At 39.7% G+C, this 21366-nt stretch overlaps 2 protein-coding genes across 3 annotated transcripts in view; one reads left to right on the top strand and one right to left on the bottom strand.

Moving 5' to 3' along the window:
- Positions 1-192: 192 nt before the first annotated feature.
- On the bottom strand, positions 193-10851 carry vps4b (vacuolar protein sorting 4 homolog B). 2 transcript variants are annotated; one of them, XM_039816495.1, is made up of 13 exons: positions 10701-10851; positions 9064-9175; positions 8702-8802; positions 6922-7033; positions 6451-6601; positions 6220-6278; positions 5940-6059; positions 5653-5809; positions 5405-5553; positions 3282-3363; positions 2980-3199; positions 2732-2872; positions 193-1963 (listed from the first exon to the last, which is right to left on the bottom strand). In XM_039816495.1, exons 1-13 carry the CDS (start codon positions 10719-10721, stop codon positions 1862-1864), a joined length of 1527 nt encoding a protein of 508 aa, XP_039672429.1. In that variant the 5' UTR covers positions 10722-10851; the 3' UTR covers positions 193-1861. The 2 variants fall into 2 exon arrangements, with proteins under 2 accessions (XP_039672429.1, XP_039672430.1); XM_039816496.1 differs by lacking the exons at positions 8702-8802; positions 9064-9175; positions 10701-10851 and adding an exon at positions 7972-8197.
- A 938-nt stretch (positions 10852-11789) lies between these two features.
- Positions 11790-21366, top strand: part of LOC120568611 (laminin subunit alpha-3-like) — a 58749-nt gene continuing 49172 nt past the window's right edge. Inside the window, exons 1-2 of the mRNA XM_039816223.1 lie at positions 11790-12332; positions 12876-13028. Of these exons, the coding sequence (XP_039672157.1) occupies positions 12069-12332; positions 12876-13028 (417 nt within the window). The 5' untranslated portion in view covers positions 11790-12068. The remainder of the gene's footprint in view (positions 12333-12875; positions 13029-21366) is intronic.

The following is a 21366-nucleotide window of genomic DNA, read 5'->3' as shown; positions in this document are numbered from 1 at the left end:
TTCCTCATTGGTCGTATCCGTAAGCCACACACCTATCTTCACCACGCCCTCCGAACCAGCCACCAGATATGTTGACTGACTATCAGTAAAGTAGCTATTATAAATTGTGATAACATAATTAATGAACCTACATCTCTATTGTAAAGCCTTGTCAAATACCAAGCGTGAATTTGTTACAAAAAAGTAAACAGATTTTCTTGACGTAGCTTTAACTTTTATTTACATTGTGGAAACAAAAACAGAAAATGTTATGCATGGGTGACCACACAAAGAAAAAGCTGGAGTTGACTATATGTATAGACATTTACAGTAAAATAAGACTCTTAAAACTCAAAAGAGATAGTTTTCACACCTTAGGAGCAAAAGAGCACAGTTGTATACAATCTCTGAAAGAGCTTACATGAATTATACATTTTAGTTGTAGTGACAAAGCACTGGATATATAAGCAGTGCGACCAATTTAGAAATAAACCAATAAAAATGAATCTTGCAGCTTTTCTAGAAGGCACATGGTGCACACGGCCAATCATGGCAACATAGAGTTCATGCTTTGAGATGCACTCCTATATTGTTAAGTATACAAGAAGATGATCTCTCCACCTGAGCCATCCGTGTCCAACTGGGTCTTGTTTTATCAAAATTTATAATGACTTTATCATAACATAAGGCTTAGTTTTTTTTTTACAGTTTATATTAAAGATAACCAGCAAAGCCTGTGGATAGTAAAGAAAAATATGTACAGTAGGTTGTGAGAAAAAAAAAAAACCATGAGCTGAGTGACAAAGCAATTAAAAGCTATTGAGTCCTTGAAGAATTGTAAAATAATGCTGGTCTGGCACCATTGGTGATCCACCCTTGTAGCCGAGTTTAATTCAAATGACAAATGAGTAAACAAATACAATTGTTCCTTGTTAGGAAACTGGATAAACAATCCAAAATTTCCACAGGGTCTAATGTAGCTCTCATCCTGAATATCTCTGTCTCAAAGCTCTTAAATGTCCACCACCTTGAGACAAAAATGACATATTTCACCAAACAAATCCTATCAACTCATGCCCTGCTTCACTCCCCCAGCCCAAGCTTTTTATATTCCACAAAGTACATTATACACTATAAAATGCTTGTTTTTTTCTTAACATAAAATGGAGAATATGCAAGCGGTATATTTTAGTCTAGTGAGATGTATTCTGGCTGGAAAATAAGGAGACAAGAGCTAGTCTTAAAGCAACACTATGTAACTTTTAGCTGCAGCTGTAGTTCCAATGAAACAACCTGTAGGGGGACCGAAGCGGCGTGTAGCGCTAGCTGTAGTTCCAATCAGACAACCATAGACTTAATATTAATATACAGTCTATGGAGACAACCTGAAGGGGGACCGAAGCGGCGGGTAGCGCAAGCTGTAGTTCCAATGAGACAACCTGTAGGGGGACCGAAGCGGGAAAAGTTACATAGTGTTGCTTTAACTTAAAATAAATTATCTTGACTTCAAAAGTCTTATTTGCAATTAATTGTTGTGTATTTCGTTGCTAGGGTATTCTGCTGATAAATACCTTTTATTCTATAGTGCACAAGTCAAACAACACTCTAAATTATTTATGTCATTGATTCTTTTATCAGGTCAGCTGCAGATGGGAAGTTTTTAATCTTTGGACAATGGTTATTTTTCGAATAAAACTAGGTCCTTTCACCCTTTGCTTGGTTATCAAATTGGCAAAACAACAGCGCAGTGATCTTGTCCACTCATGATAAACCACAAAGCCTGGTGAAGGGTTATGATGAGAGAGTAAAAAAAGAAAAAAAAGGGACAAGGACAGTAAAGACAGACAATCAAAATTCCTTTGCTTTGGCTCAATCATCCCACCTAGCCTTCCTGTCCAAAGTCATTTGTGAATTTTTTCAGTTTGACCAGATCTTGATCATTGACTGTTGGCTTTGTGTTGGCCAGAGACCTCATCATGTCAGACTGAAAAGAGGAAAAAAAGATCATGATATTAAAGCAAGGACTCAAATATGCAATTATATTACTAGGGCTGACCCGAATGCTCCTAAGCTAGGATTGTTGCCATGGTAATTGACATCCAAATCAGTATTTGAATTTTTTTTATTTATTTTCTTTATAAATGATTACTATATGCATTACCCCATAAATCCCAAACAGCCCATTAAATAAGGAATAGTAATCCCACATTATACATTCATGCATCAACATTAATTATAATTATTCTCAGACAGAGACCCAGAGTGTTTGTGTGTGTGTGTGTGTGTGTGTGTGTGCGTGTGTGTGTGCGTGTGTGTGCGTGTGTGTGTCTAGGTGTGTCTAGGTGTGCGTCTAGGCGCTGTGCTGTCCCGGGTACTAATATCGGCAGACAGAAAACTACCCAAATTGAATGTTTGACCACGTAAGTGCTAGCAACTTGGCTTCAATTTTTGGCATGCCAGATGTCGAAAAAGTCAAGCATCTGGATTCATTTCAAAATTTTGCGAAGACGACCGCCAAAAAGTTTAGTGCCAGATATGCCAAAGGAAATTGGCATATCACAAATCTACGAGTTTAGCAAATCCCCGTAAAACTAATGAACAGCTGAGCCTTGATAAAGTATTGCCAGCCCTTTATTTCAAAGCTTTGAAATGTATTGAAATGCTTCCCACCAAAGTTTCAAAACCCCAAAAGTGATGTTCGGGACAGCCCTATATATTTATATATTACCATGTAGTATTTTAATATCCTTACCATGCATACTACAGGTTCCAATAGCTTCTCCCCAGGTACCTCCATCCATGTCATTTCAATCGCATTGGGATCGCCAGGAGAGCAAGGAGTCAATAGGTCATCTACAAGAGTGTTGGGGTCGGTTCTTGATTCACCACGTACCTGTTTTATATTACAATATAAGAAAGGAAACAAAAGTGACAATTTGTTAACTGCAACATATTACACTGGAGCATTAAAACGGAGACCAGTTATTTTAAAAGGCGTACCTTTTTGAAGTGGGTTGCTGACTGGACCTTTCTAACAGGCTGCATTAGAGCGTCTCGGACAATGATGCTGATATCTGCTCCCGAGTATCCATCTGTCTTCTTGCCCAGAGTGACAAAGTCAGTGTCACTGAGACTTGTGGGGGTCGCGCCTAGATGGAGCTTGAACATGAAGGAGCGTGCGTGCTCTTCAGGCAGCGGGATGTAGATCCTCTTCTCAAATCTGAGAGTATTATTGGTGTACAGTCAGAAAAGGTGAATGACATCATGGTTACTAATAACTTTCACCAAGTGATAACAATTACCTTCTTCTGATGGCTGAGTCTAGGGTCCATGGGATATTTGTTGCCCCAAGTACCAGCACTCCCTCATTGTCATTTCCCACACCTGCAAAACAGAAAAGGTCTGGGTAAGTACATACTAAAATACTTCATCTTAGCAATGATACTATGGTGCTTTCACGGACACATGACGGTCCCTCCAGCTTTCTATAGATCTGTGACCACACGTTACCTTACAAGCCATATAAGTGTTAGTTACAAAATTAGGAATCAAAAATGGCAAAATCTATTGCAAATCTGCTTATTAGTGGTTTCTTAGTGTTTTGTTGCCATCTTGTCTGAAGCAAAAAACATGAATTAAATAAATGAATAAATGAAATGATTTATTAAAAAATGTAATAACAATAACTTATTTCACCAGTAAGTTCCTGTTAAACGATAAAAACAACCACTGGATGGGTATTTTACAACAACTATGATTGCAGCACGAGGCTGGCGAGGCGAATTTCAAGCGAACGCAACATCAGAGTTGTTTTTCAGACAACAGCTCTACAGACTGTTGTACGTCTCGATGTTGGAATCCTCTCCAGTGAAATACAGACACACTTTTACACCGTTTAGCTGTCAGCATTTTAACTGTGTTTACTCCAGCTGCTAGCTAACGGTAGGCTAACGTTACCTGCTGTCAAGTGTAGTGTTAACTAGCGTCCCGTGTGGCGATGTTTCAGTTCCCTCTAACGTCCGTTTTCGGAGCATCAGAGAGAAGCGCAGGTATTTAAGTGGCACCTAAATAAGGCACAGAAATCCGCGTTGCTATTCGGTCCGGTAGATAACGGTCGTTAAGGCACCGGTGCCGTAGCACCGGGTCTCGGCCCCCCTGCCCCCAAAAATAAAAACTCATCGGATCTACACGATTCACGTGGATGACATTTTCCCATTCAAAACGGCGATTTTCGCCGAAAAGCAACTAGTTTGCAGGTATGAAAAAACAACTCTACAAACATCATAAAAATGAATACACTATGAAATAAAACATTAAGCTTTACGAAAAAGAAGATGTGTTATTTCATACAGCAAATACCACATATTTCATGAATTTGGCTACAGTTTAGTTTTTCCACCTCTGCTTAACAAGTTCCTGGGTGAAACCCTCTGAGTACTGAGTATGCACATACAAGGAGTAAATCTATGAAAGTTGCTGAACATTGAATACATATAACAACTGACAAAAAAAGTCAGTATTGATCATAGATAAGCAACCTTCACAAACATCTTTGTTGCATGACTACTCAAATGGACTGCATTATATTTTACAAAATGTTATGTTTTGGGGTCCAAACCCTAGATTTGCAAAAATATGAATCCATATATCCATAATATGGCAAGATAACATGAGTGTAGCTTTTCATCTATAAAAAAATAAATAAATAAAAAAAACAACATCTTGTAGTTCCAGCCACACCTCAATCACTGATGTCATAGCAGGTGTTTTCCCCTAACCTGTCAGAGCATAATCGGCTCCAACATCTGTTTAGGGGTGTGACCAGAATAGGCAAGCGGTGGAGTTTGATTCTGTTTAGAGCGCTGCAGCAAAAAGTTTCTGCCCCATGTGACTCAGTGGTCATTTAACATTTACATTGTTCACACTTCTGTTAGAAATAAGTCAACAGGGAGAAGTAAAGAGACTGCGAGTCTGTCCACTTACTCTTGAACAAATCATATGTCCAAAGGACATTAATCTGAAAGTTTTGCCAGCCATTGGACTTAAGTATAATATAAGTAAATACTTTAAGGTTGCCCAAATGTACCTTCCAGTCACCCAGCCACTGCAGCTTTAATTTTCTCCTGTGCACAGCTCAAGTTTCTGGCGATACATCTGTCTATCCCATGCCATGTGACTACAATGATTCCAGTCAAAATCTAGGATGCAGAAAGAAACTGAAAGGATTGCTTCACTTAGTGCATAAACATTTATTTTCTACAACTGCCATTATAGAATGGCAGGCTGCTTACCGATTCTACAGGACATTGCTGTAAAAAAAACTTCACTTGTGTATTTTTAAACTATTTAACACTAAAATAGACTAACTTTAATTTATCACAGCATTCAGTAAGTACAAACAATTGTCATAGCTCATCAGACTTACCCTGCATCTGAACCAGGAACTCTGTCTTAATACGCCGAGCAGCCTCACTCTCGTTCTCACTTCTTGAGCCACACAGGGAGTCGATCTCATCAATGAAGATGATAGAAGGCTTGTGCTCCCTTGCAAGGGTAAAAAGATTCTTCACCAACCTGGGAAGCAAAAGGAAAGTTTAAGAAATGAAATAGCAACATGCTGCAGTATATTTTTATGCTTCACTGATTTTGTGGATTACTGTTACTATGACTTACTTTTCACTCTCTCCCAGCCATTTGGAGACGAGGTCAGAAGAGGAGATGGAGAAGAAGGTTGAGTTATTTGCTTCTGTAGCAACAGCTTTAGCCAGATAAGACTTTCCTGTACCTGGTGGTCCAAAGAGCAAGATCCCTCTCCATGGAGTTCTCTTTCCTGTCAGTCAAGCAAAAAGGTAATTTAGGCAATATTAGTGTCATCAAAAACTATCAAATGTACTCTGTTTGCTTCTGTCATTTAAGAGCAAAGTAATGAGAATGCCTTCCTCATAATTAAGATGTAGTACCTGTGAAAAGGTGGGGAAATTTGATCGGAAGAATAACAGCTTCTTTTAGTGCCTCCTTGGCTCCCTCTAAACCAGCAACATCATTCCATTTGATGTTTGGTTTCTCCATAACAATTGCACCTGGGAAAAATAACATACTACCTTACTTAGGAGTCTAAATAATGCCTGATTTATGACAGATTTCAAGTAAGAAACTCACAATAAATCAACAAATAAACAACAATTCAGTTCAGCAAAAAAAAAAGCCTGAAGAAGACCCAATAGTCTTCATATTACAAACCTGAGAGTTGATTTTGGAACTTCTTTTTCTCTGGATCATCACCTTCATCACTTTCATTCCTGGAAACACAAACATATAATTATAAAAAACAAAATATATATACACACACAATTTTGTCTATATATCAAGTACTAAATAATGCATTATATTTTCATATATATATGATAAAAGGAACATTGATTTTCCATCTAGGTCTGAATGGCATCACATCTGCCCCACCCGTAAACATACCCTTTGTCATCAGACTGTGACTCTTTGACAGGCTTCGCGGGAGGAGCGCTTTCTTTCTTCTTTAAATACTCCTTCAACTTCTCTGCTCTGTCCAAATATTCTGCACATTTTGCCCGGATGCTCTGTTTAGCTTTGTCACTCTGGGCTTCATCTGTCAGAAATAACAACAACAACAAAAAAGGTATACAAAAATGATTTAAGGTTTGAGTATTTGTTCCTAAAAGAGACATCACCTCTGAAAACAATTTGCTCTAAATACAAAAGAATTATATTAAACAATTATGAAACACTTTTTTTCATTATTCTTGCTTTAACCACTGCTAAGACAGTGTACAGAATAGCTTGCATTTCATTTTGAGAGATAGGAAGTCACTCTTAAACTATGTCACAAAGGATTATTATCTTTATTATTATATAATGGGATTATCAGATTGTAGACACTTCATGCCAATGTGCTGTCCTATGCCTTACATTTCACCACATGGAGGAAGTACTGAACAGCAGCCTGGTAAAGACGTAGAGCCTCCTCGTATTTCTGAGCTTTATCCTCCTGAGCCGCCTTGCTGGCAAGATCAATGGCTTTCTAAAACAACAGAAACACAGAACAATGTTAGTTATATTAACATTTGTAGATTCTACAACTGATGGAAACACAGACAGCTGTGTGAGGTTAATGAGTGCCTTTGAATTATGACAGCGTCAGAACACCATCAACCAACCAAAACAAACATAATAACAAAATGATAAATATAGGCGATAAAGTTTTTAAATTATTTGAATAAGAGTGGCAAATACTTAAGTGAGAATGTCGGTCGCAGGCAACCTTCCTATATATAACGTTACTTACCGTGATCTACTAGCTGTGAATATTAGATTTAATGCTACACCTGTCCTGTGTGGTGACACTACGCACACCGAGATAGGAGTGCCTGAACCTGAATCCACTGTTACTTCCTTTTGGTTACCGTAGCTATAATATGTCACACAATTTGTACGTGTCACACAACCTGCACCGAATATTACGTTAACTGTTTTGCTTTCCATTTGAAGTAGATGTCTTTTTAGAGGCCAAATAAAACCAGTTAAAGTTAGCTAGCTAGCAACGTTAATCCCATTAGCTAGGTGTCTTGTTCGTCAATATATACTCACGCTACTGTTACTGTATAACTGCTACGTCAATTGCCACAACTGCATACATTGTAGCACAGGAAAACAATAGCCTTTAACACATGGGTCGTCTTTTGGTTGTCTTTGTTATTTACAAGTTAACTGCCGAATTCATGCTGATGTTAGCTAGCTAACCATGCTAATTAGCAGCTAATGTTACAAACGTTACTATTTTACACATTTAAAGGCATTTATACCAAACATGACCTAACAAACCAAGAACAGGCGTTTCGGTTGACAACAACTACGTTACTTTTTTTTTTTTTTTTTTAGTTTATTCCAAGATGTGAACAACTTTGTTATCATATTTTATGTTACGCGTTTAGCCAGCCCTGGGGTTGGTCCTCAACTTACCTGTAAATTATTGTTGGTAGCCATAATGGCTGATCACTTGCCCAATAATCGAAACGAATATAACACCGCCGTAACGAAACAGCCTTTAAACACTATGCTTTAGAATTTAACCAGACAAGTTGTCTGTTAACTCCACAATCGGGGTTTTTATGACGCTTGTTTTCGTTTCTAAGATCGTTCCGGAGTCAGATCGAGGAGGGAACTTCCGCATTGAAAAGTCGATACTCGCGTGCACGGAATCTGATGACGTCAAGACGTAGCCTCCGCACAGTTTCGAATACATTACTGCGTTTGGCCATAGACTGTAAAAATAAGGTTTTTACATTTGAAAATATTGATTTATTGTATTTTAACGGTAACTGTTAAGTGAAGATACGGGTATCAGTTGGAACTACATTTTTCTCCGTTTGTTTTCATTCTGTTACCTAGTCTTATTTTTTCCTATTTGTCTTTTGCCTGTCATGTGGTTTATTATGTGACGTCTTTGGTTCTATGGGTTTGCCAAAATGAAGCACTACCAGACTATGAATGGACTATTGACCCTGTCGTTCTAACATGAATTATCTCATCAATCAAGCACTTGAATTCAGTTTAAATTATTTTTAAAAAGACACTCTTGTTGCAGCACATCCAAACTGTTGTGAACTTTAGACATTAGGCTACTCTGATTTTTATCATCATGAAAAAATAATTTTAAAACAGATATTATGTATTTCATTTTCGTAACAACCTCTTTATTCACTAGGTACTCCTGTAGTTCTTCCGCTCTGTCCAGGTACTGTTTACATGTATCTCTTATCTTCTGGTTGCCATCTTTACCCTGGGGTTCACCTGATGGGAAGGATTATGTTCATTTAATAGCAATGTTAATGATTTTTGTTAGGTCCATTTTATAAACTATCTATTGCAACAAGTTATAAGGATGACACAACTTAAAATAGGCACAAACACAAACTAAAGTCATTAATAGTTAGTAATTTCAGAGTAATTTCACGTATATGCTAATTGGCCCATCAGGCACTCTTGTACAGGCTATTAGAAACATCATTATGTGACATTGGATGCATTTTGTTTCCAGCTGCAGTGACGCACGTTTTATAATGTGCAGAAAGTACTTGACAGCATGTTGGTAGGAGCGGATGGCCTCCTCATAGTTCCCAGCCTGGTCTTCCTGTGAAGCCTTCTGTGCTATGGCAATAGCTTTCTGAAAAAGCAGGAAACAATTAATATTTCAGATACTATCATATCTTAGGTTTTTGCTGAAATCACTACATGACAGAGTCTGTAAAGGGACCTCAAACTAAGTCAGTTCACATCATCTCAGTGTCCCATAAACTGCATAAATCTACTCAGGCCAAAACAAAAGTATACATTGTACAGTGTTGTTGTTATACTAAGAGCATGTTCATACCATATTATAAAAAAATCACAATAGTTTCTAAAACTGAGCTGGAGCTCAAGCTGAAATGATAAATTGACTGATTGAGTAGTTGATCAACACAACATTTATTAAGTCCACTTTTGGTAATCCAGTCATTTCAGTAATGTATTGTGTAATAATAGGGCTTTGTCTAGTTTGCAGTGTTAATAATTACACCTTTGCTTTTTGTATGAATTCTTCTTTTTTAACAAAATGTCTTCTGTGAAAAAGTAAGTAAGTAATTTATTTGATATAGCACCTTTCACAGACAGTGTCACAAAGTGCTTCACACAAAAGACATTTGAAAAATACAATGTAAAATACAATAGAATCCAAAACAGAAAATAAACAAGCAACAACAAATGCAGTTCCAATGAGGATTAAAAGAATAAAACCCAAAATTACAAACATTAGACAAAAGCCAGTTGAAACAAGTATGTTTTGCTTTCTAAAAGCGTCAACCGAGACTGCAGAACATAAGTTAACAGGAAGTTAAAAGGAGTTAAAAGGTCTGTCTTGCTCATGGACATTTTCAGTGTTGACTTTTTAAAGAGTAAATGGTCAATCAATTAAGTAATACGCAATTAATTGTATAGTCAATTAAAATATGCCAGTGAAAATCTTTGATGTGAAATTATTATAGTGTATAAATTGCTGCTGAACTGTTTCCTGTGTCCAGCTCTATAACTTCAGCTATATGGTGATTTTGTGTATTAAACCCCAGTAAGAGTAAACTGCCTACTAAAGCAGCTGCCAGCAGACTGAACCTAGAACTCTACGTGGAAAATCAGTTGTTTATAATATAAGAGGGTCTTTGTGAATTCCACCGATCTATTAGAGTACCTTTACAGTACCTGCTATTTTTTGACAAATACAATAAAACTACACTGCATAAACCAATCAGATAGCAGATTGCTTAGAGATTTTGTAAACTGTGAATGAATAATTTCACTGAATGCCATTGAATCTGTGGCCTTGATGCGAGTCACTATTTTTGGTCAGTGATGGAGTTCAGTCAGCTCTTGCAGAAACCGAAATATTGACACAAAAGGTCCCGCATTGAACTGCTCATTCTGTTATAGTTGGATAAAACGCTATTTTAATTTAGAACACAATACCTTTAGACATACTTAGACTTAGGCCCTAATCTAAAGCTGAAGCTTTTGTGAAAATGAAACCCGTCAGATTGCATACAGGGAATAGCCTATCCTACTCGGTGTTCCTATCTGTCTCACTACACTTGTTACACTCCAGTAGCCTAACATCGACAAACGGGGAGCTTCCAGTCTTCAATAACTATTCATCCTACCTGTAGATTTGTTGGCTCCATGCGGAGTCCTGTGAGAATAAAAACACACAACAGATAGGACCCGTGATCCCCGCCAGTCTTGTTTCGTTTACCCAGCCGTATGTCACCGAACAACAAGTTCCTGTTTGCTTATCACTCCCTCAGTGACACACGCGTCCAAGAAAGCAGTCTGCTCAGTCAAAGGAATGGCAACGATGCCAGTGAGTCACAATGCTTAATTGTTGTCGTGCAAGTTACAAAGACAACAGAAGTTGCTGAGCCATTAAATAAATCACCCAAACAGACAGAAAAACTGTTTTAGAATGTGGCCTAATTATTGTCTTTCACTGTGAATTATAATAAACATATACATAAAACAAATTTGGACAAGATGCATAAAGTAAGACAGAAGAGAGTCGTTTTAGTTGTAACAATATACAGGCTAGTTCTTTCAAAAGGCCAAGTGTTAAACCGTAGAATTCATTAGTGTGCTGTGAGTGTGAGCGATACTAAAATCCACTTCATCAATGATTTTTGTGTGATAACTTTTCTCCACTTGAGGTCGCCCCAAGATCATTGTAAAAGGACCAACGATGTTATAATCTGCGAACCCACTGGTGCAGGTTCGGGGCTTCTCTGATTCTGCTATAAGAGATAATACTATAGTTTAAAAAAAAAAAAGTGTGAGCTATATATATATATAATAGACTAGCCTAAACAAATTTGAAAAAAACAAGATGGGTAGGGATATCAATAAAAATAGGCCTATATGTAGATCAGACAGTATTGAAGCTTTCTTAACCATCTATCGCCTATTAATCATATGGCTAGACAATTTGATTTCATTCCATAACCAAACTCTAATCTTTCATTTTGTATTTGCACAAGTGACAGCCTGTTCAAAATGCCTTTGAAATTACAGAATACTTGTCTCGGTCACGCATTATCAAATGGTTGTAAAATTATAGGATACAAAAAAAGTGTTGTAAGTAAGAGAGATTTTTCATGTTAAAAGAAAATAATGGGGGGAAAGAGGTGCTGCTGGGAACTGTGACAGGAGACCTTTGGCCCCACTCGGTAGATTAGCATCGAGCTCAGATCCTGACAGCCTGACACCTGATAGCTCCAGAGTGGCGCACAGCTTGGTTAGGAAGACGGAAAGCTGGCGTTGTTAGTTTGGAAACATGTGGCGGAATGAGAGCACACCTTTAATAGTAGAAGACCAACTTAAAGCTTTATCATTGACATAAGCGGACGTACGTGCCACTGTAAAGACCCTCGCGCGGAACTCGCGCAGCCCCCTAGGCGCACTTCATGGACCTCTTTCTATGACAAGACCTGCACGCTGCGGGTTGCTCTCGGCTTCTACAGGGATCTCTAACGTGGAACATGGCGAGAGGGATGAGAGGAGCTCATCTCCTCGCTGTCTTTTTTACCTTTTCCGTAACACTTTTCAGGGACGCAAATGGACAAGGAAGCTTTAACGACTTAACAGGTTTTAGTTTGAGTCCTCCGTATTTCAACCTCGTTGATAGGTCTAGTATCTCTGCCACAGCAACCTGCGGTCAGGCTGGTGCTGGGACACCGAGATATGAGTTATACTGTAAGCTTGTCGGAGGACCGAACAGCGGACCTCCTACTCAAAATATACAGGTAAGAAAAAACTGGATGCGATCTCACGTTCGGTCCGTGCGTAAAAAGTAAATAACAACAATATGCTGACACTGCAATAGGAAATGACATTGTTTCTAGATACATATAGTTGACAGTAAGTTAGTTTCCATATATAACTATTGACAGAAAGTAGGCCTGTATTTAGTTTTTTATGAATTTTCGCTTACAAATGTTGTCTGTGTCTTTGTAAAAGCTCTGACAAGTATCCCTGCGATGGCCAAGTGCAACTGCCAGAAAAGGTTTTTACACCGTTGTAGTTGAGTTTTCTAAAGGAATTGCCCTTTCAACAGGTCTTGTCCCCTCTTGAGTTCTTCTGATGGTCCCTACATTACAGTAGTTGGAAATGGACATGCAAAAACCTCTGTCTAAACCTAAGATTTGCTTGTGTTTGCAATATTTTTCATATTTGCATTAGGTTATATTATTTGCCAGTGCCTGTCTCCATTATAAATCCTGCATGTGGTTTTCTGCAGTTATTTGGGTGTGTATGTCTCTGAATACCAACAATTTGACACCATTTAGGGTCAGTTCTGTGACTACTGCAACTCCATTGACCCAAACAAAGCCCACCCGGTGACCTATGCCATTGATGGGACAGAGCGCTGGTGGCAGAGCCCTCCTCTCTCCAGTGGACCGGGCTACAACGAGGTGAATGTTACCCTGGACCTTGGGCAGGTGAGATTATCATACCATACTCTGCTATGAACAGCTGTTTACCTGCTACTACCTGCAGCGTGAATGATGATTGCTGTGTGGTGACAGTTAAATATAGCACCTGAATGTTACAGAGGGAAGAGAAAGAATGTTTTCTGCCTTGGTCATTGCTCTGCTGCTGTGAGATGAGTGATGTCGTTTGTGGGAGGTTGCAGAGCACCTTTACTGCTGTGCAATTGCAACATATTTTGCACCATATTCTATTTCAGTGCTGTGTTTTGCTGCTGCTTATGTGTTTTGGAAATGCTCCGAAGAAAGTTGTTTGACTAACGGTGTTTCATTCACAGATATTCCAAAAGTGTTACACGATTATGTTTTCAGTTTGACCTTCATCACCTCAGCCGACAGTGATCATGTGAATAATGTCCTGCAGTTGGATGCTTGGCTGGGGTTTGGCTCACAGCCCATAAAATTGCACCCTTACGCTCAATTATCTACTGTGAGGAAAGAGAGGAATTCTTTCTCTGGATTAGGGATCAGAAGGATGTAAAATCAAATTTGAAGAGTGTAGATGGAGGCCTTGACCTCTTATGTAAGGAGGGTTTTAACCAGTTGTGGAGTAGACCTCATTCAAAAAGAGAGCAACCAAAAAGCTCCTCTCCACACGTGTTGCATCTTTGGCTCCCAGTGGGCTCTGCGTCAGACAATGGTTGTTGGCTTTTCTATCTCTATTTTAAGGCAGACTGAACTGAGCAAAGATCCTACATGGCTAAATATAGTCCACACTTACATGAGGATGGACACATGCAGGGCCTGTAGGGATGTCTGACTCTAATACGTGGTAATGCTCAGTTTATTTCGGAGCCGGGAAAGTAGCATTATTGTATTATGGTGTGCTAAAAAGAGCGTGGCTAGATCTCTGATGGTGACTACCAACTGCACAACACCCTACACTGCCTTACTAACACCACCACCTCAACCAAACACACACACACACACACACACACACACACACACACACACACACACACACACACACACACACACACACACACACACACACACACACCTGTCACACATTTTTCTCTTCATGGCATCTGATGCAACCACCAAGACTGTAAACAGTGCTCACTCAAATCCTCAGAGCAGAACAACGGATGCTGTGAGAAAACACCTGGCAAGTGTGGGGCAGATTTGTGATTTACTAATGAGAACTTTATCAGTTGGCAGCTTCCCAACCTCTGGTGTATGATCATATCAACAAACTCAACATTCAAGCACTCCTCTATAAGTGGAAGAAAAAAGCCTAAATTCAGAGAAAAGAACCACAGAATGTATATATATCACTTAATGATAAAGGCTGTTTATATCTGAAATAGGTTATGATTTGGGACTGAAAGGAGTTTTTTTTTTCTTCAGGCATCGTCCTAAATTTTGACTGTTTTATTCCACCCTACAAATGCAATCTCATGCATTAGAGCTGTCAAGTTGTTTGACTGTGCCATGTGAAGCCTGATAGCTTTGTAGATTTCTTTTCAAATCCACAGGATAAATGAACTATGTGGGTTAGACCCGATTGAATGGGTTCTGTGGTTTCTTTCAAGACCAACGCAGGTGGCTGTTCTGCTGTTGTCTATATACCTCTCAGTAGATATTTTAGATAACGGCATAGTTGATGTTTATGTTAAAATGGTGAGGTTCAAAGAGAGAGGCCTTTTGACAGAGCTGTTTCCGGTTATAGAGGATTGTTTGAAGCATCGTCTGTCAAGTTTAAAGCTAGACTAATTTGACGAAAAGTGAACTCAATAGTTTGTCAGAGAAAATACACCAAAATGGGGCATAAAATACAATTTTGAGCATTATTAGAAATAAAACCTTCCCAACTGTTTAGCCAGCGGTAGCCTATGGCTCTATGGATGGCGATGTCGGTCTGTGTGTCTACCACTTTGGTCCAAACTGAATTATCTCAAAAACTAAGATGCCGAACATGGTAAACAGTATGCCTGCTAAACCTCAGCACTTTTGTAGGCTATTGTCATTGTGAGCATGCTAGCTTGGGGATTTTAGCATTAAGCTCAAAGCACCGTTGTGCTTAAGTACACCCGATCAGAGCTGCTAACAGGGCAGTAGACTCTTAGTCTTGTATTCATTCAAGCGACTTATTTTCAAATCTTGGTGCGACTTTCATTTACCAGCCCAAAGGCTGACTGCTTCTAGTGACATGATCACTCTCTAAATTGCCTCCAGCTCAGAAATCTCCAATGAATAAGCCCTGTACCAGACAGGTCAATGCAAGCAGGTTAACTGCTCCCTGTTTTTGTGATTTCTTGGCTTTTGACCCGTGACCCATAACAAATCCAACCTTGAGTGAGGAAATGACCTCAATAATCTTCATTTGGCTTCTGTATAGATAAAGATGGTGTTTGGCGTAAATGCCTTGTTTAATTCTAGAATAATTTGGCTCATAATGAGTGAATTTGAGGTAAGTAGATAATTGTAGGAGCAAAGATCATATCTTAAATGATTAAAACAGCTTTTGCCTTGTATGTGTTTATCTCTTCGCCATTTTGTTAATCTATATGTCAAGAACCAGTAAAACCTTTCTTGTCCATCCCATTATAAATATCTGTGCCCACCAACATACTGGCTACTTTTCCAGGAACGTTTGCCCCTGTTAAACTATTTACAGAACACAGTAGGCAAGCCATTGTTCTGGTAAACATTTACACCACATATCAAACATCCAGTCACTCCTTTTTTTCTGGGGAATGTATTTTAGGAGCCCTGACCACATGTGCTTATCTGCCTGAGTGAGCCCAGAGTAGACCATGTGAGACAAACATACCAGGGCTTACTGCTCTCTGTCTCTCATCTGATGAGACTGAGCTGCTTTTGATTGGTGGGCGTCAGTCACTAAATTAACATCAGACATTATTGGTTTAAATGATGTTCTGATTAGTTGCTGGATTGATGTTCAATGAAGTTAACTGGCATGTTATATGAAGGTTAAGGCTATGGATTATATCTGTAGGTGACAGGTGTTTATTGTGTTGATGATGATGTTGTGGTGTGTGTGTGGTAGTTCTGTGGCTTTAATGGGACTGATTGCAAAATATCTTGTTGTTTATCTGTGCATTTGCTTAGCAGGCTATTATTTTAGATATACATGCTTTTTACTTTGAAGGGGATGTGAGTAAGTGCAAGAACATTGACATGATCTGGTTCAAGTTAATGCAATGGCTTTGGCACCGCTCACAGTTCTGCAATCGTCAAGAGACAAAACTCAACTCAAAAGAACTCAATTTTAGAGACATTCCCCTGGAACCAAATCCCCTCTCTCAGGGGTCCACCTTCCGCCAAAGTTGGTTTGAATGTTTTATTTGCAGCCGTCGCCCCCTTTTGTGTTAGAATCCTTCTAGGCGGTATTGTGTGACATCCTTTCTGTGCTCTCAGACTCTTACAAAGGTTTGGTTCTTTTTAAGCCTCTCTGAAAGTGACCTGACCCTCTCTTTTCACTCAATAAATGGGTAGAAATGGAGAGGTGGTGTAATTTGGTGGTGAGAAAGTACTTAAACAGAAAACATACAAGTCTCAGACTAAAAACATTCCACTTTCCCTTGTTTTATGATGCTTGCTTGTGTGCATGTATGATCTTGTGCGCATTTGTGTGTTGCTGCATCCATCCAAATCATACAACAGGTGGTTAGCAAATATGTGGAGGCTATAATCCTAATTGAGGTGTCATGTGTTTTGAATATGCAATCTGAGACAAAGAACATATTAAATTTCAGTTGAAAATCTATCTTATTTTGTTGTATATGCTTGATAATAAAGATTTGTCCATTCGGTGCAGCTGGCTCAGTCTGACCCTAGCGACAAGATTGGCTGTTAGACATGTGCCTATTGCTGTGGTGACGATGGAGGTGATGTAAGTGCCCATCTTTAGCCGGGCTGCCTGAGGCGCCAGGCCATCCAACAGCTATTTACTACTACACCTCGTGCTAGTTAGCAGCATAGCAGTCTGGCATCACTGCGGCCTGTTGGACTGCAGTTCCTCTTAAATCTGGAGCTCCGATGTGGAAAAGCTTGTGGGGGTTAACGTGTGATCTGTTCACCTTTTTAAGGCCTTTGTCATATGTGGAAATGCTAATCATTGGTTTGATGTTTACTGACGCAGGCAGTTTTCCTAGACCCATTTGAAAAGACAGTTTCATGAATAGTAGTACTCCAAGAAGTGAAACAAGAGGTGGAGGAAATACTGCATCAGAATAATATTGCAATAGTTTCCTACACATGTTGTACTGAAACATTGATATCTTGAATCTTTATCTTTTGTGCTCAATTTATTTAAGTAAAAAAAATTTTGGTCTTGAACCAATTGCAGCAAAGAGTCATAACTGAATCGAGAGTATTGCTAACTTATTAACCTAACGACGCACCAGATGGTGTGTTAACACAGAACCATCTAAGAAGCCGTCATTGGCAAAGGGCGGGCACTTAAAAAAAAATACCTGGCAGGTGATTGGTTGAACCATCTGTATATTACATCTGCTATTGTTGTTTTAAACGAACAGTTTCGGCTGTCAAAAATAATTGGAAAATACAAAATGTCTCACTTGTTTATCAACTCCTAATACTTGAAATTGATCCTAAATACTTTTTGTTATAGCCCATTTTGAACTCTGCATTGCTTCTTAAAGGTCCCATGACATGGTGCTATTTGGATGCTTTTATATAGGCCTTAGTGGTCCACTAATACTATATCTGAAGTCTCTTTCCTGAAATTCAGCCTTGGTGCAGAATTACAGCCACTAGAGCCAGTCCCACAATGAGCTTTACTTAGTATGTGCCATTTCTGTGTCTGTAGCTATTGAGGAGGAGAGAGGAGGGGGCAAGGTGGAGGGTGAGGGTGTGGCCTTGACCAGCTGCCACTTTTCTCGTTTGAAAGCCATGATGTCTCTCTCTCATGGGTTGGTAAAATTTTCTGGGCGGGTAAAGCAGAGAAAGGGGAGGTAACTTTGCTCCTTATGACCTCATAAGGAGCAAGATTACCCAGGGTTACCCAGCAGGATACCCAGGGCTCGGTTTACACCTATCACCATTTCTAGCCACTGGGGGACCATAGGCAGGCTGGGGAAACTCATATTAATGTTAAAAAAACTCATAAAGTGAAATTTTCATGCCATGGGACCTTTAGGGCCCTATCTTGCACTCAGCGCAATTGCCTTTGTACACCGACGCATGTATCGTTCCTATTTTGCACCCGACGCACAGCGGACTTTTCCCTCCACAGACGCACGTCGGTAAATTAGGGAATGTATTTGCGCTCCAGGGGGCGGTTCAGCGAAAAGAGGAGGCGTGTTCCGGCGCAAACGTTATGTGGTCCTATTTTGCAGTTTCAGAAAACAATTCCGCCACTGACCAGGAAAAACCTGGTCTAAAGTCAGTGGCGCTAGTCTAAAGTCAGTAGTGCGTTATTCAGATGCTATTTTAGGGACGAATGCGCATACACTTCTCTCATCTACAACAGTTGCCATTTTTGAAAACCATACATAATTACAAAGAAAAATATTACTAAAAATGCGCTTCAGGTGTTTGGATAGATCAGGAGGCACTTTACAGTACAGTCCTCAAAAAGTTCCAGCATTCTTTGTGGCTTGTTGTGTTTTACACAACATTTATTAGAGGACTTAAGGAGACGTGATGTTGAACTACGGTGGGATTGGACACTCCGGTGGAATCTGGTGAATATGGAGTAGCCTAATGCGCGATGCGCTCCTGATGGAGTGGGTGGATGGAGATGGAGTGGGGGGAGGAGGAAGGGGCACAACAGGTGCAGGTGGTGCGTTTGGAGGCCCACGCTCCATTGCTGCAGCAATCCTCTCCAGACTTGAGGTGATACGCCCGAGAGGCCGCAGCAACATCGCCGCCCGGCCAAGACGGGCATTTATTACTTTGCCGCATCCCGGGCAGCTCCCGCTGGCGTGCGCCAGGCAAATCCGCCGTCATAATAGCAATCCGCCATGGAACAAGCGCGCCTGCTCTTAAAGGGAATGTGAGATGATGGTCTGATTGGTTATTTTCACGTTACGCCCAAACCACACCTAGCTACTTCAGACCAACCCATTTAAGATTTGCGTCGGGCGCAAGAGTCATTTATCCCGCCGGTATAATAGCAACAGCGCCCGAGATCCGCCCACAAAGCTACTTGCATTTGGCGTTTCATACTTGCGTTTCAGATCGTTAAAATAGGGCCCTTAAGGTTAATAATAACAGTTCATAAACAGGCAAATGTGTTGTGTTCAACATAGAAAAACAAACAGACACTTTTTGAGCAGCTGCACCTCAGGCTTTTACAATGTGAAGATTGCTTACAAGTAGAGACTTGTATATACTCTATGTATTCTGTTACACCTACAAGTCTTTTGTGACTTTTGGCCAACATTTCTTTGTCACCATATAACTAATTCTGTCATGGAGACAGAGAAAAATACACCAGACTACCCCTCTCCCCATCCACCACCCACCTGTTGCACACAGACAAACAGTTGTACATTGCATTGTTACAATGCTGGTCCACCCCACTGTGCTGCAGTATGCTCTGTCTGGCAGGGTGATCCACTCCAACAGAAGGTTGATGCCTCCTCTCCTTTGAATTGCATTCCTCTGATCTCACATCAGACTGACTTTCAGGAGCCAGGTTGGAATTTGGGATTAGGATATTTAATATCTGTTTCTTGACTGCACTTGCGGAAAATGTACTTATTGATGTAAGATTGCTAGATTACTTCTGTCTATCAGATAAGATTAGATATACGGTTTAGATGGTATGTACTGTGTCTATACATCTCATCTTCACATGGTAGCACACAACACCTGTTATTAGGGCAATGCAATACCATTATAATGTCAAATACATAGATTATGAAATAAAGAAACAGTAATTGTTGCAGGCACTATAGTTTCTGATTGAGAAGGCTGGGAGAAATTCCTAACCAGTCCACTTTACAGTACACTTCATTTGATTAATACAAAGAGATTATAATTGAAGAGATCCACGTGGCAGGCACGGCAGCAGGAGCAACTGGCAAAGGGTCACGCAATCAGTCAAGTCAGTTTTATTTATATAGCACAGTTGAAAACAACAGGAGTAGACCCAAAGTGCTTTTCAATCAAGCATTTTTCAAGCAGATGGGTTAGGATCTGCCTCAGTACAGGTATACATGATTAAAGAAATAAAAGTTGCATAAAAGCAAAGGAAATAATACATAATGTCATACAATAAAACAATGAGAGAAGGCACGACTAAAATAGAAACCTAAAACTAGCTTGGTAAAACCAAAGTAAAGAAAAAACAGCAAAAAAGAAAAGAAGTAGAATGATAAAATCAAAGCCGAAGTAATAAAATAGGAAGTTATGTGAAATAGAACAAAACCAACAACAATAAGAAGCAATAAGAGGCTGCCATGGGGCAGCCTCAGACTAAACTACAAGCAAGTGAAAAGTGGATCTTTAAATTTGTTTTAAAATTGTCAATGGTGGAACAGGACTTAAAGGCAGGGTTGGTACTAACTATTTCCAATGTACACGTTTTATATATTATTTGAAATGGTCTTAACACAGCGACAACAATAAATAACTTAGGGTCTCAATGCGTGTCGTCGCCACATTGCTAACAGTAGTTTTAACCATTCGGTATGATAATATTAGGTTTTTGCTTACCAGAGTGAAGTTCACACTTCAAGCTGCACATTTATCACTCTTGAGCTGTCACACACGGTCAGGGGTCAATAATCCAAAAATGATAATACACATGCAAATACCCATTAGGCATGAAATGCCAGGGGTCAAAAGATTGTGAGTATGGCTGTGTGTTTTTTCAGAAAGCATTTGCACGTTGCAACAAGTGTAATATGCTGTTGTTAAAATGGTGTTTGGACACGAGGGACTTGGTTGACTGTGTTGCCATGTTGTGTTAATTGGAAGGTTAGAGGAGGTCTAGATACTTATACCTTGTATATGTGACACTGTTATAGGGGAGCAAGGTCAGGAATTTGAGATGGGGTGAGGAGGCTGAGAGGGTACGTGTCAAACAGTCCATACCTGCCACAGCTCGACCCCTGACCTTTTTGACACCCACCCACAGCCTCCTACACTAAACATCTTGGCATAACACTGTTGTCCAAGGCCTAAGGGCTGCATATGCAGGGAGGGGCAGAAGATTGCTCTGCTCAAGTGTTATTCCAAGTGTGTTTACCACAAGCTTGTCAATCTGTTTCATGTCTTTGTACGCCACTGGAATCCTTCCTTGGTGCGCTTAGCATGCCATCGCGGTATTTCAGGCTCCCTGCAAACAATA

Source organism: Perca fluviatilis, chromosome 11, assembly GCF_010015445.1.
Source record: "Perca fluviatilis chromosome 11, GENO_Pfluv_1.0, whole genome shotgun sequence".
NCBI classification, from domain to species: domain Eukaryota; kingdom Metazoa; phylum Chordata; class Actinopteri; order Perciformes; family Percidae; genus Perca; species Perca fluviatilis.
The sequence above is the reverse complement of the archived record's forward strand: the minus strand, read 5'-3'. Positions and strand labels throughout refer to the sequence as shown.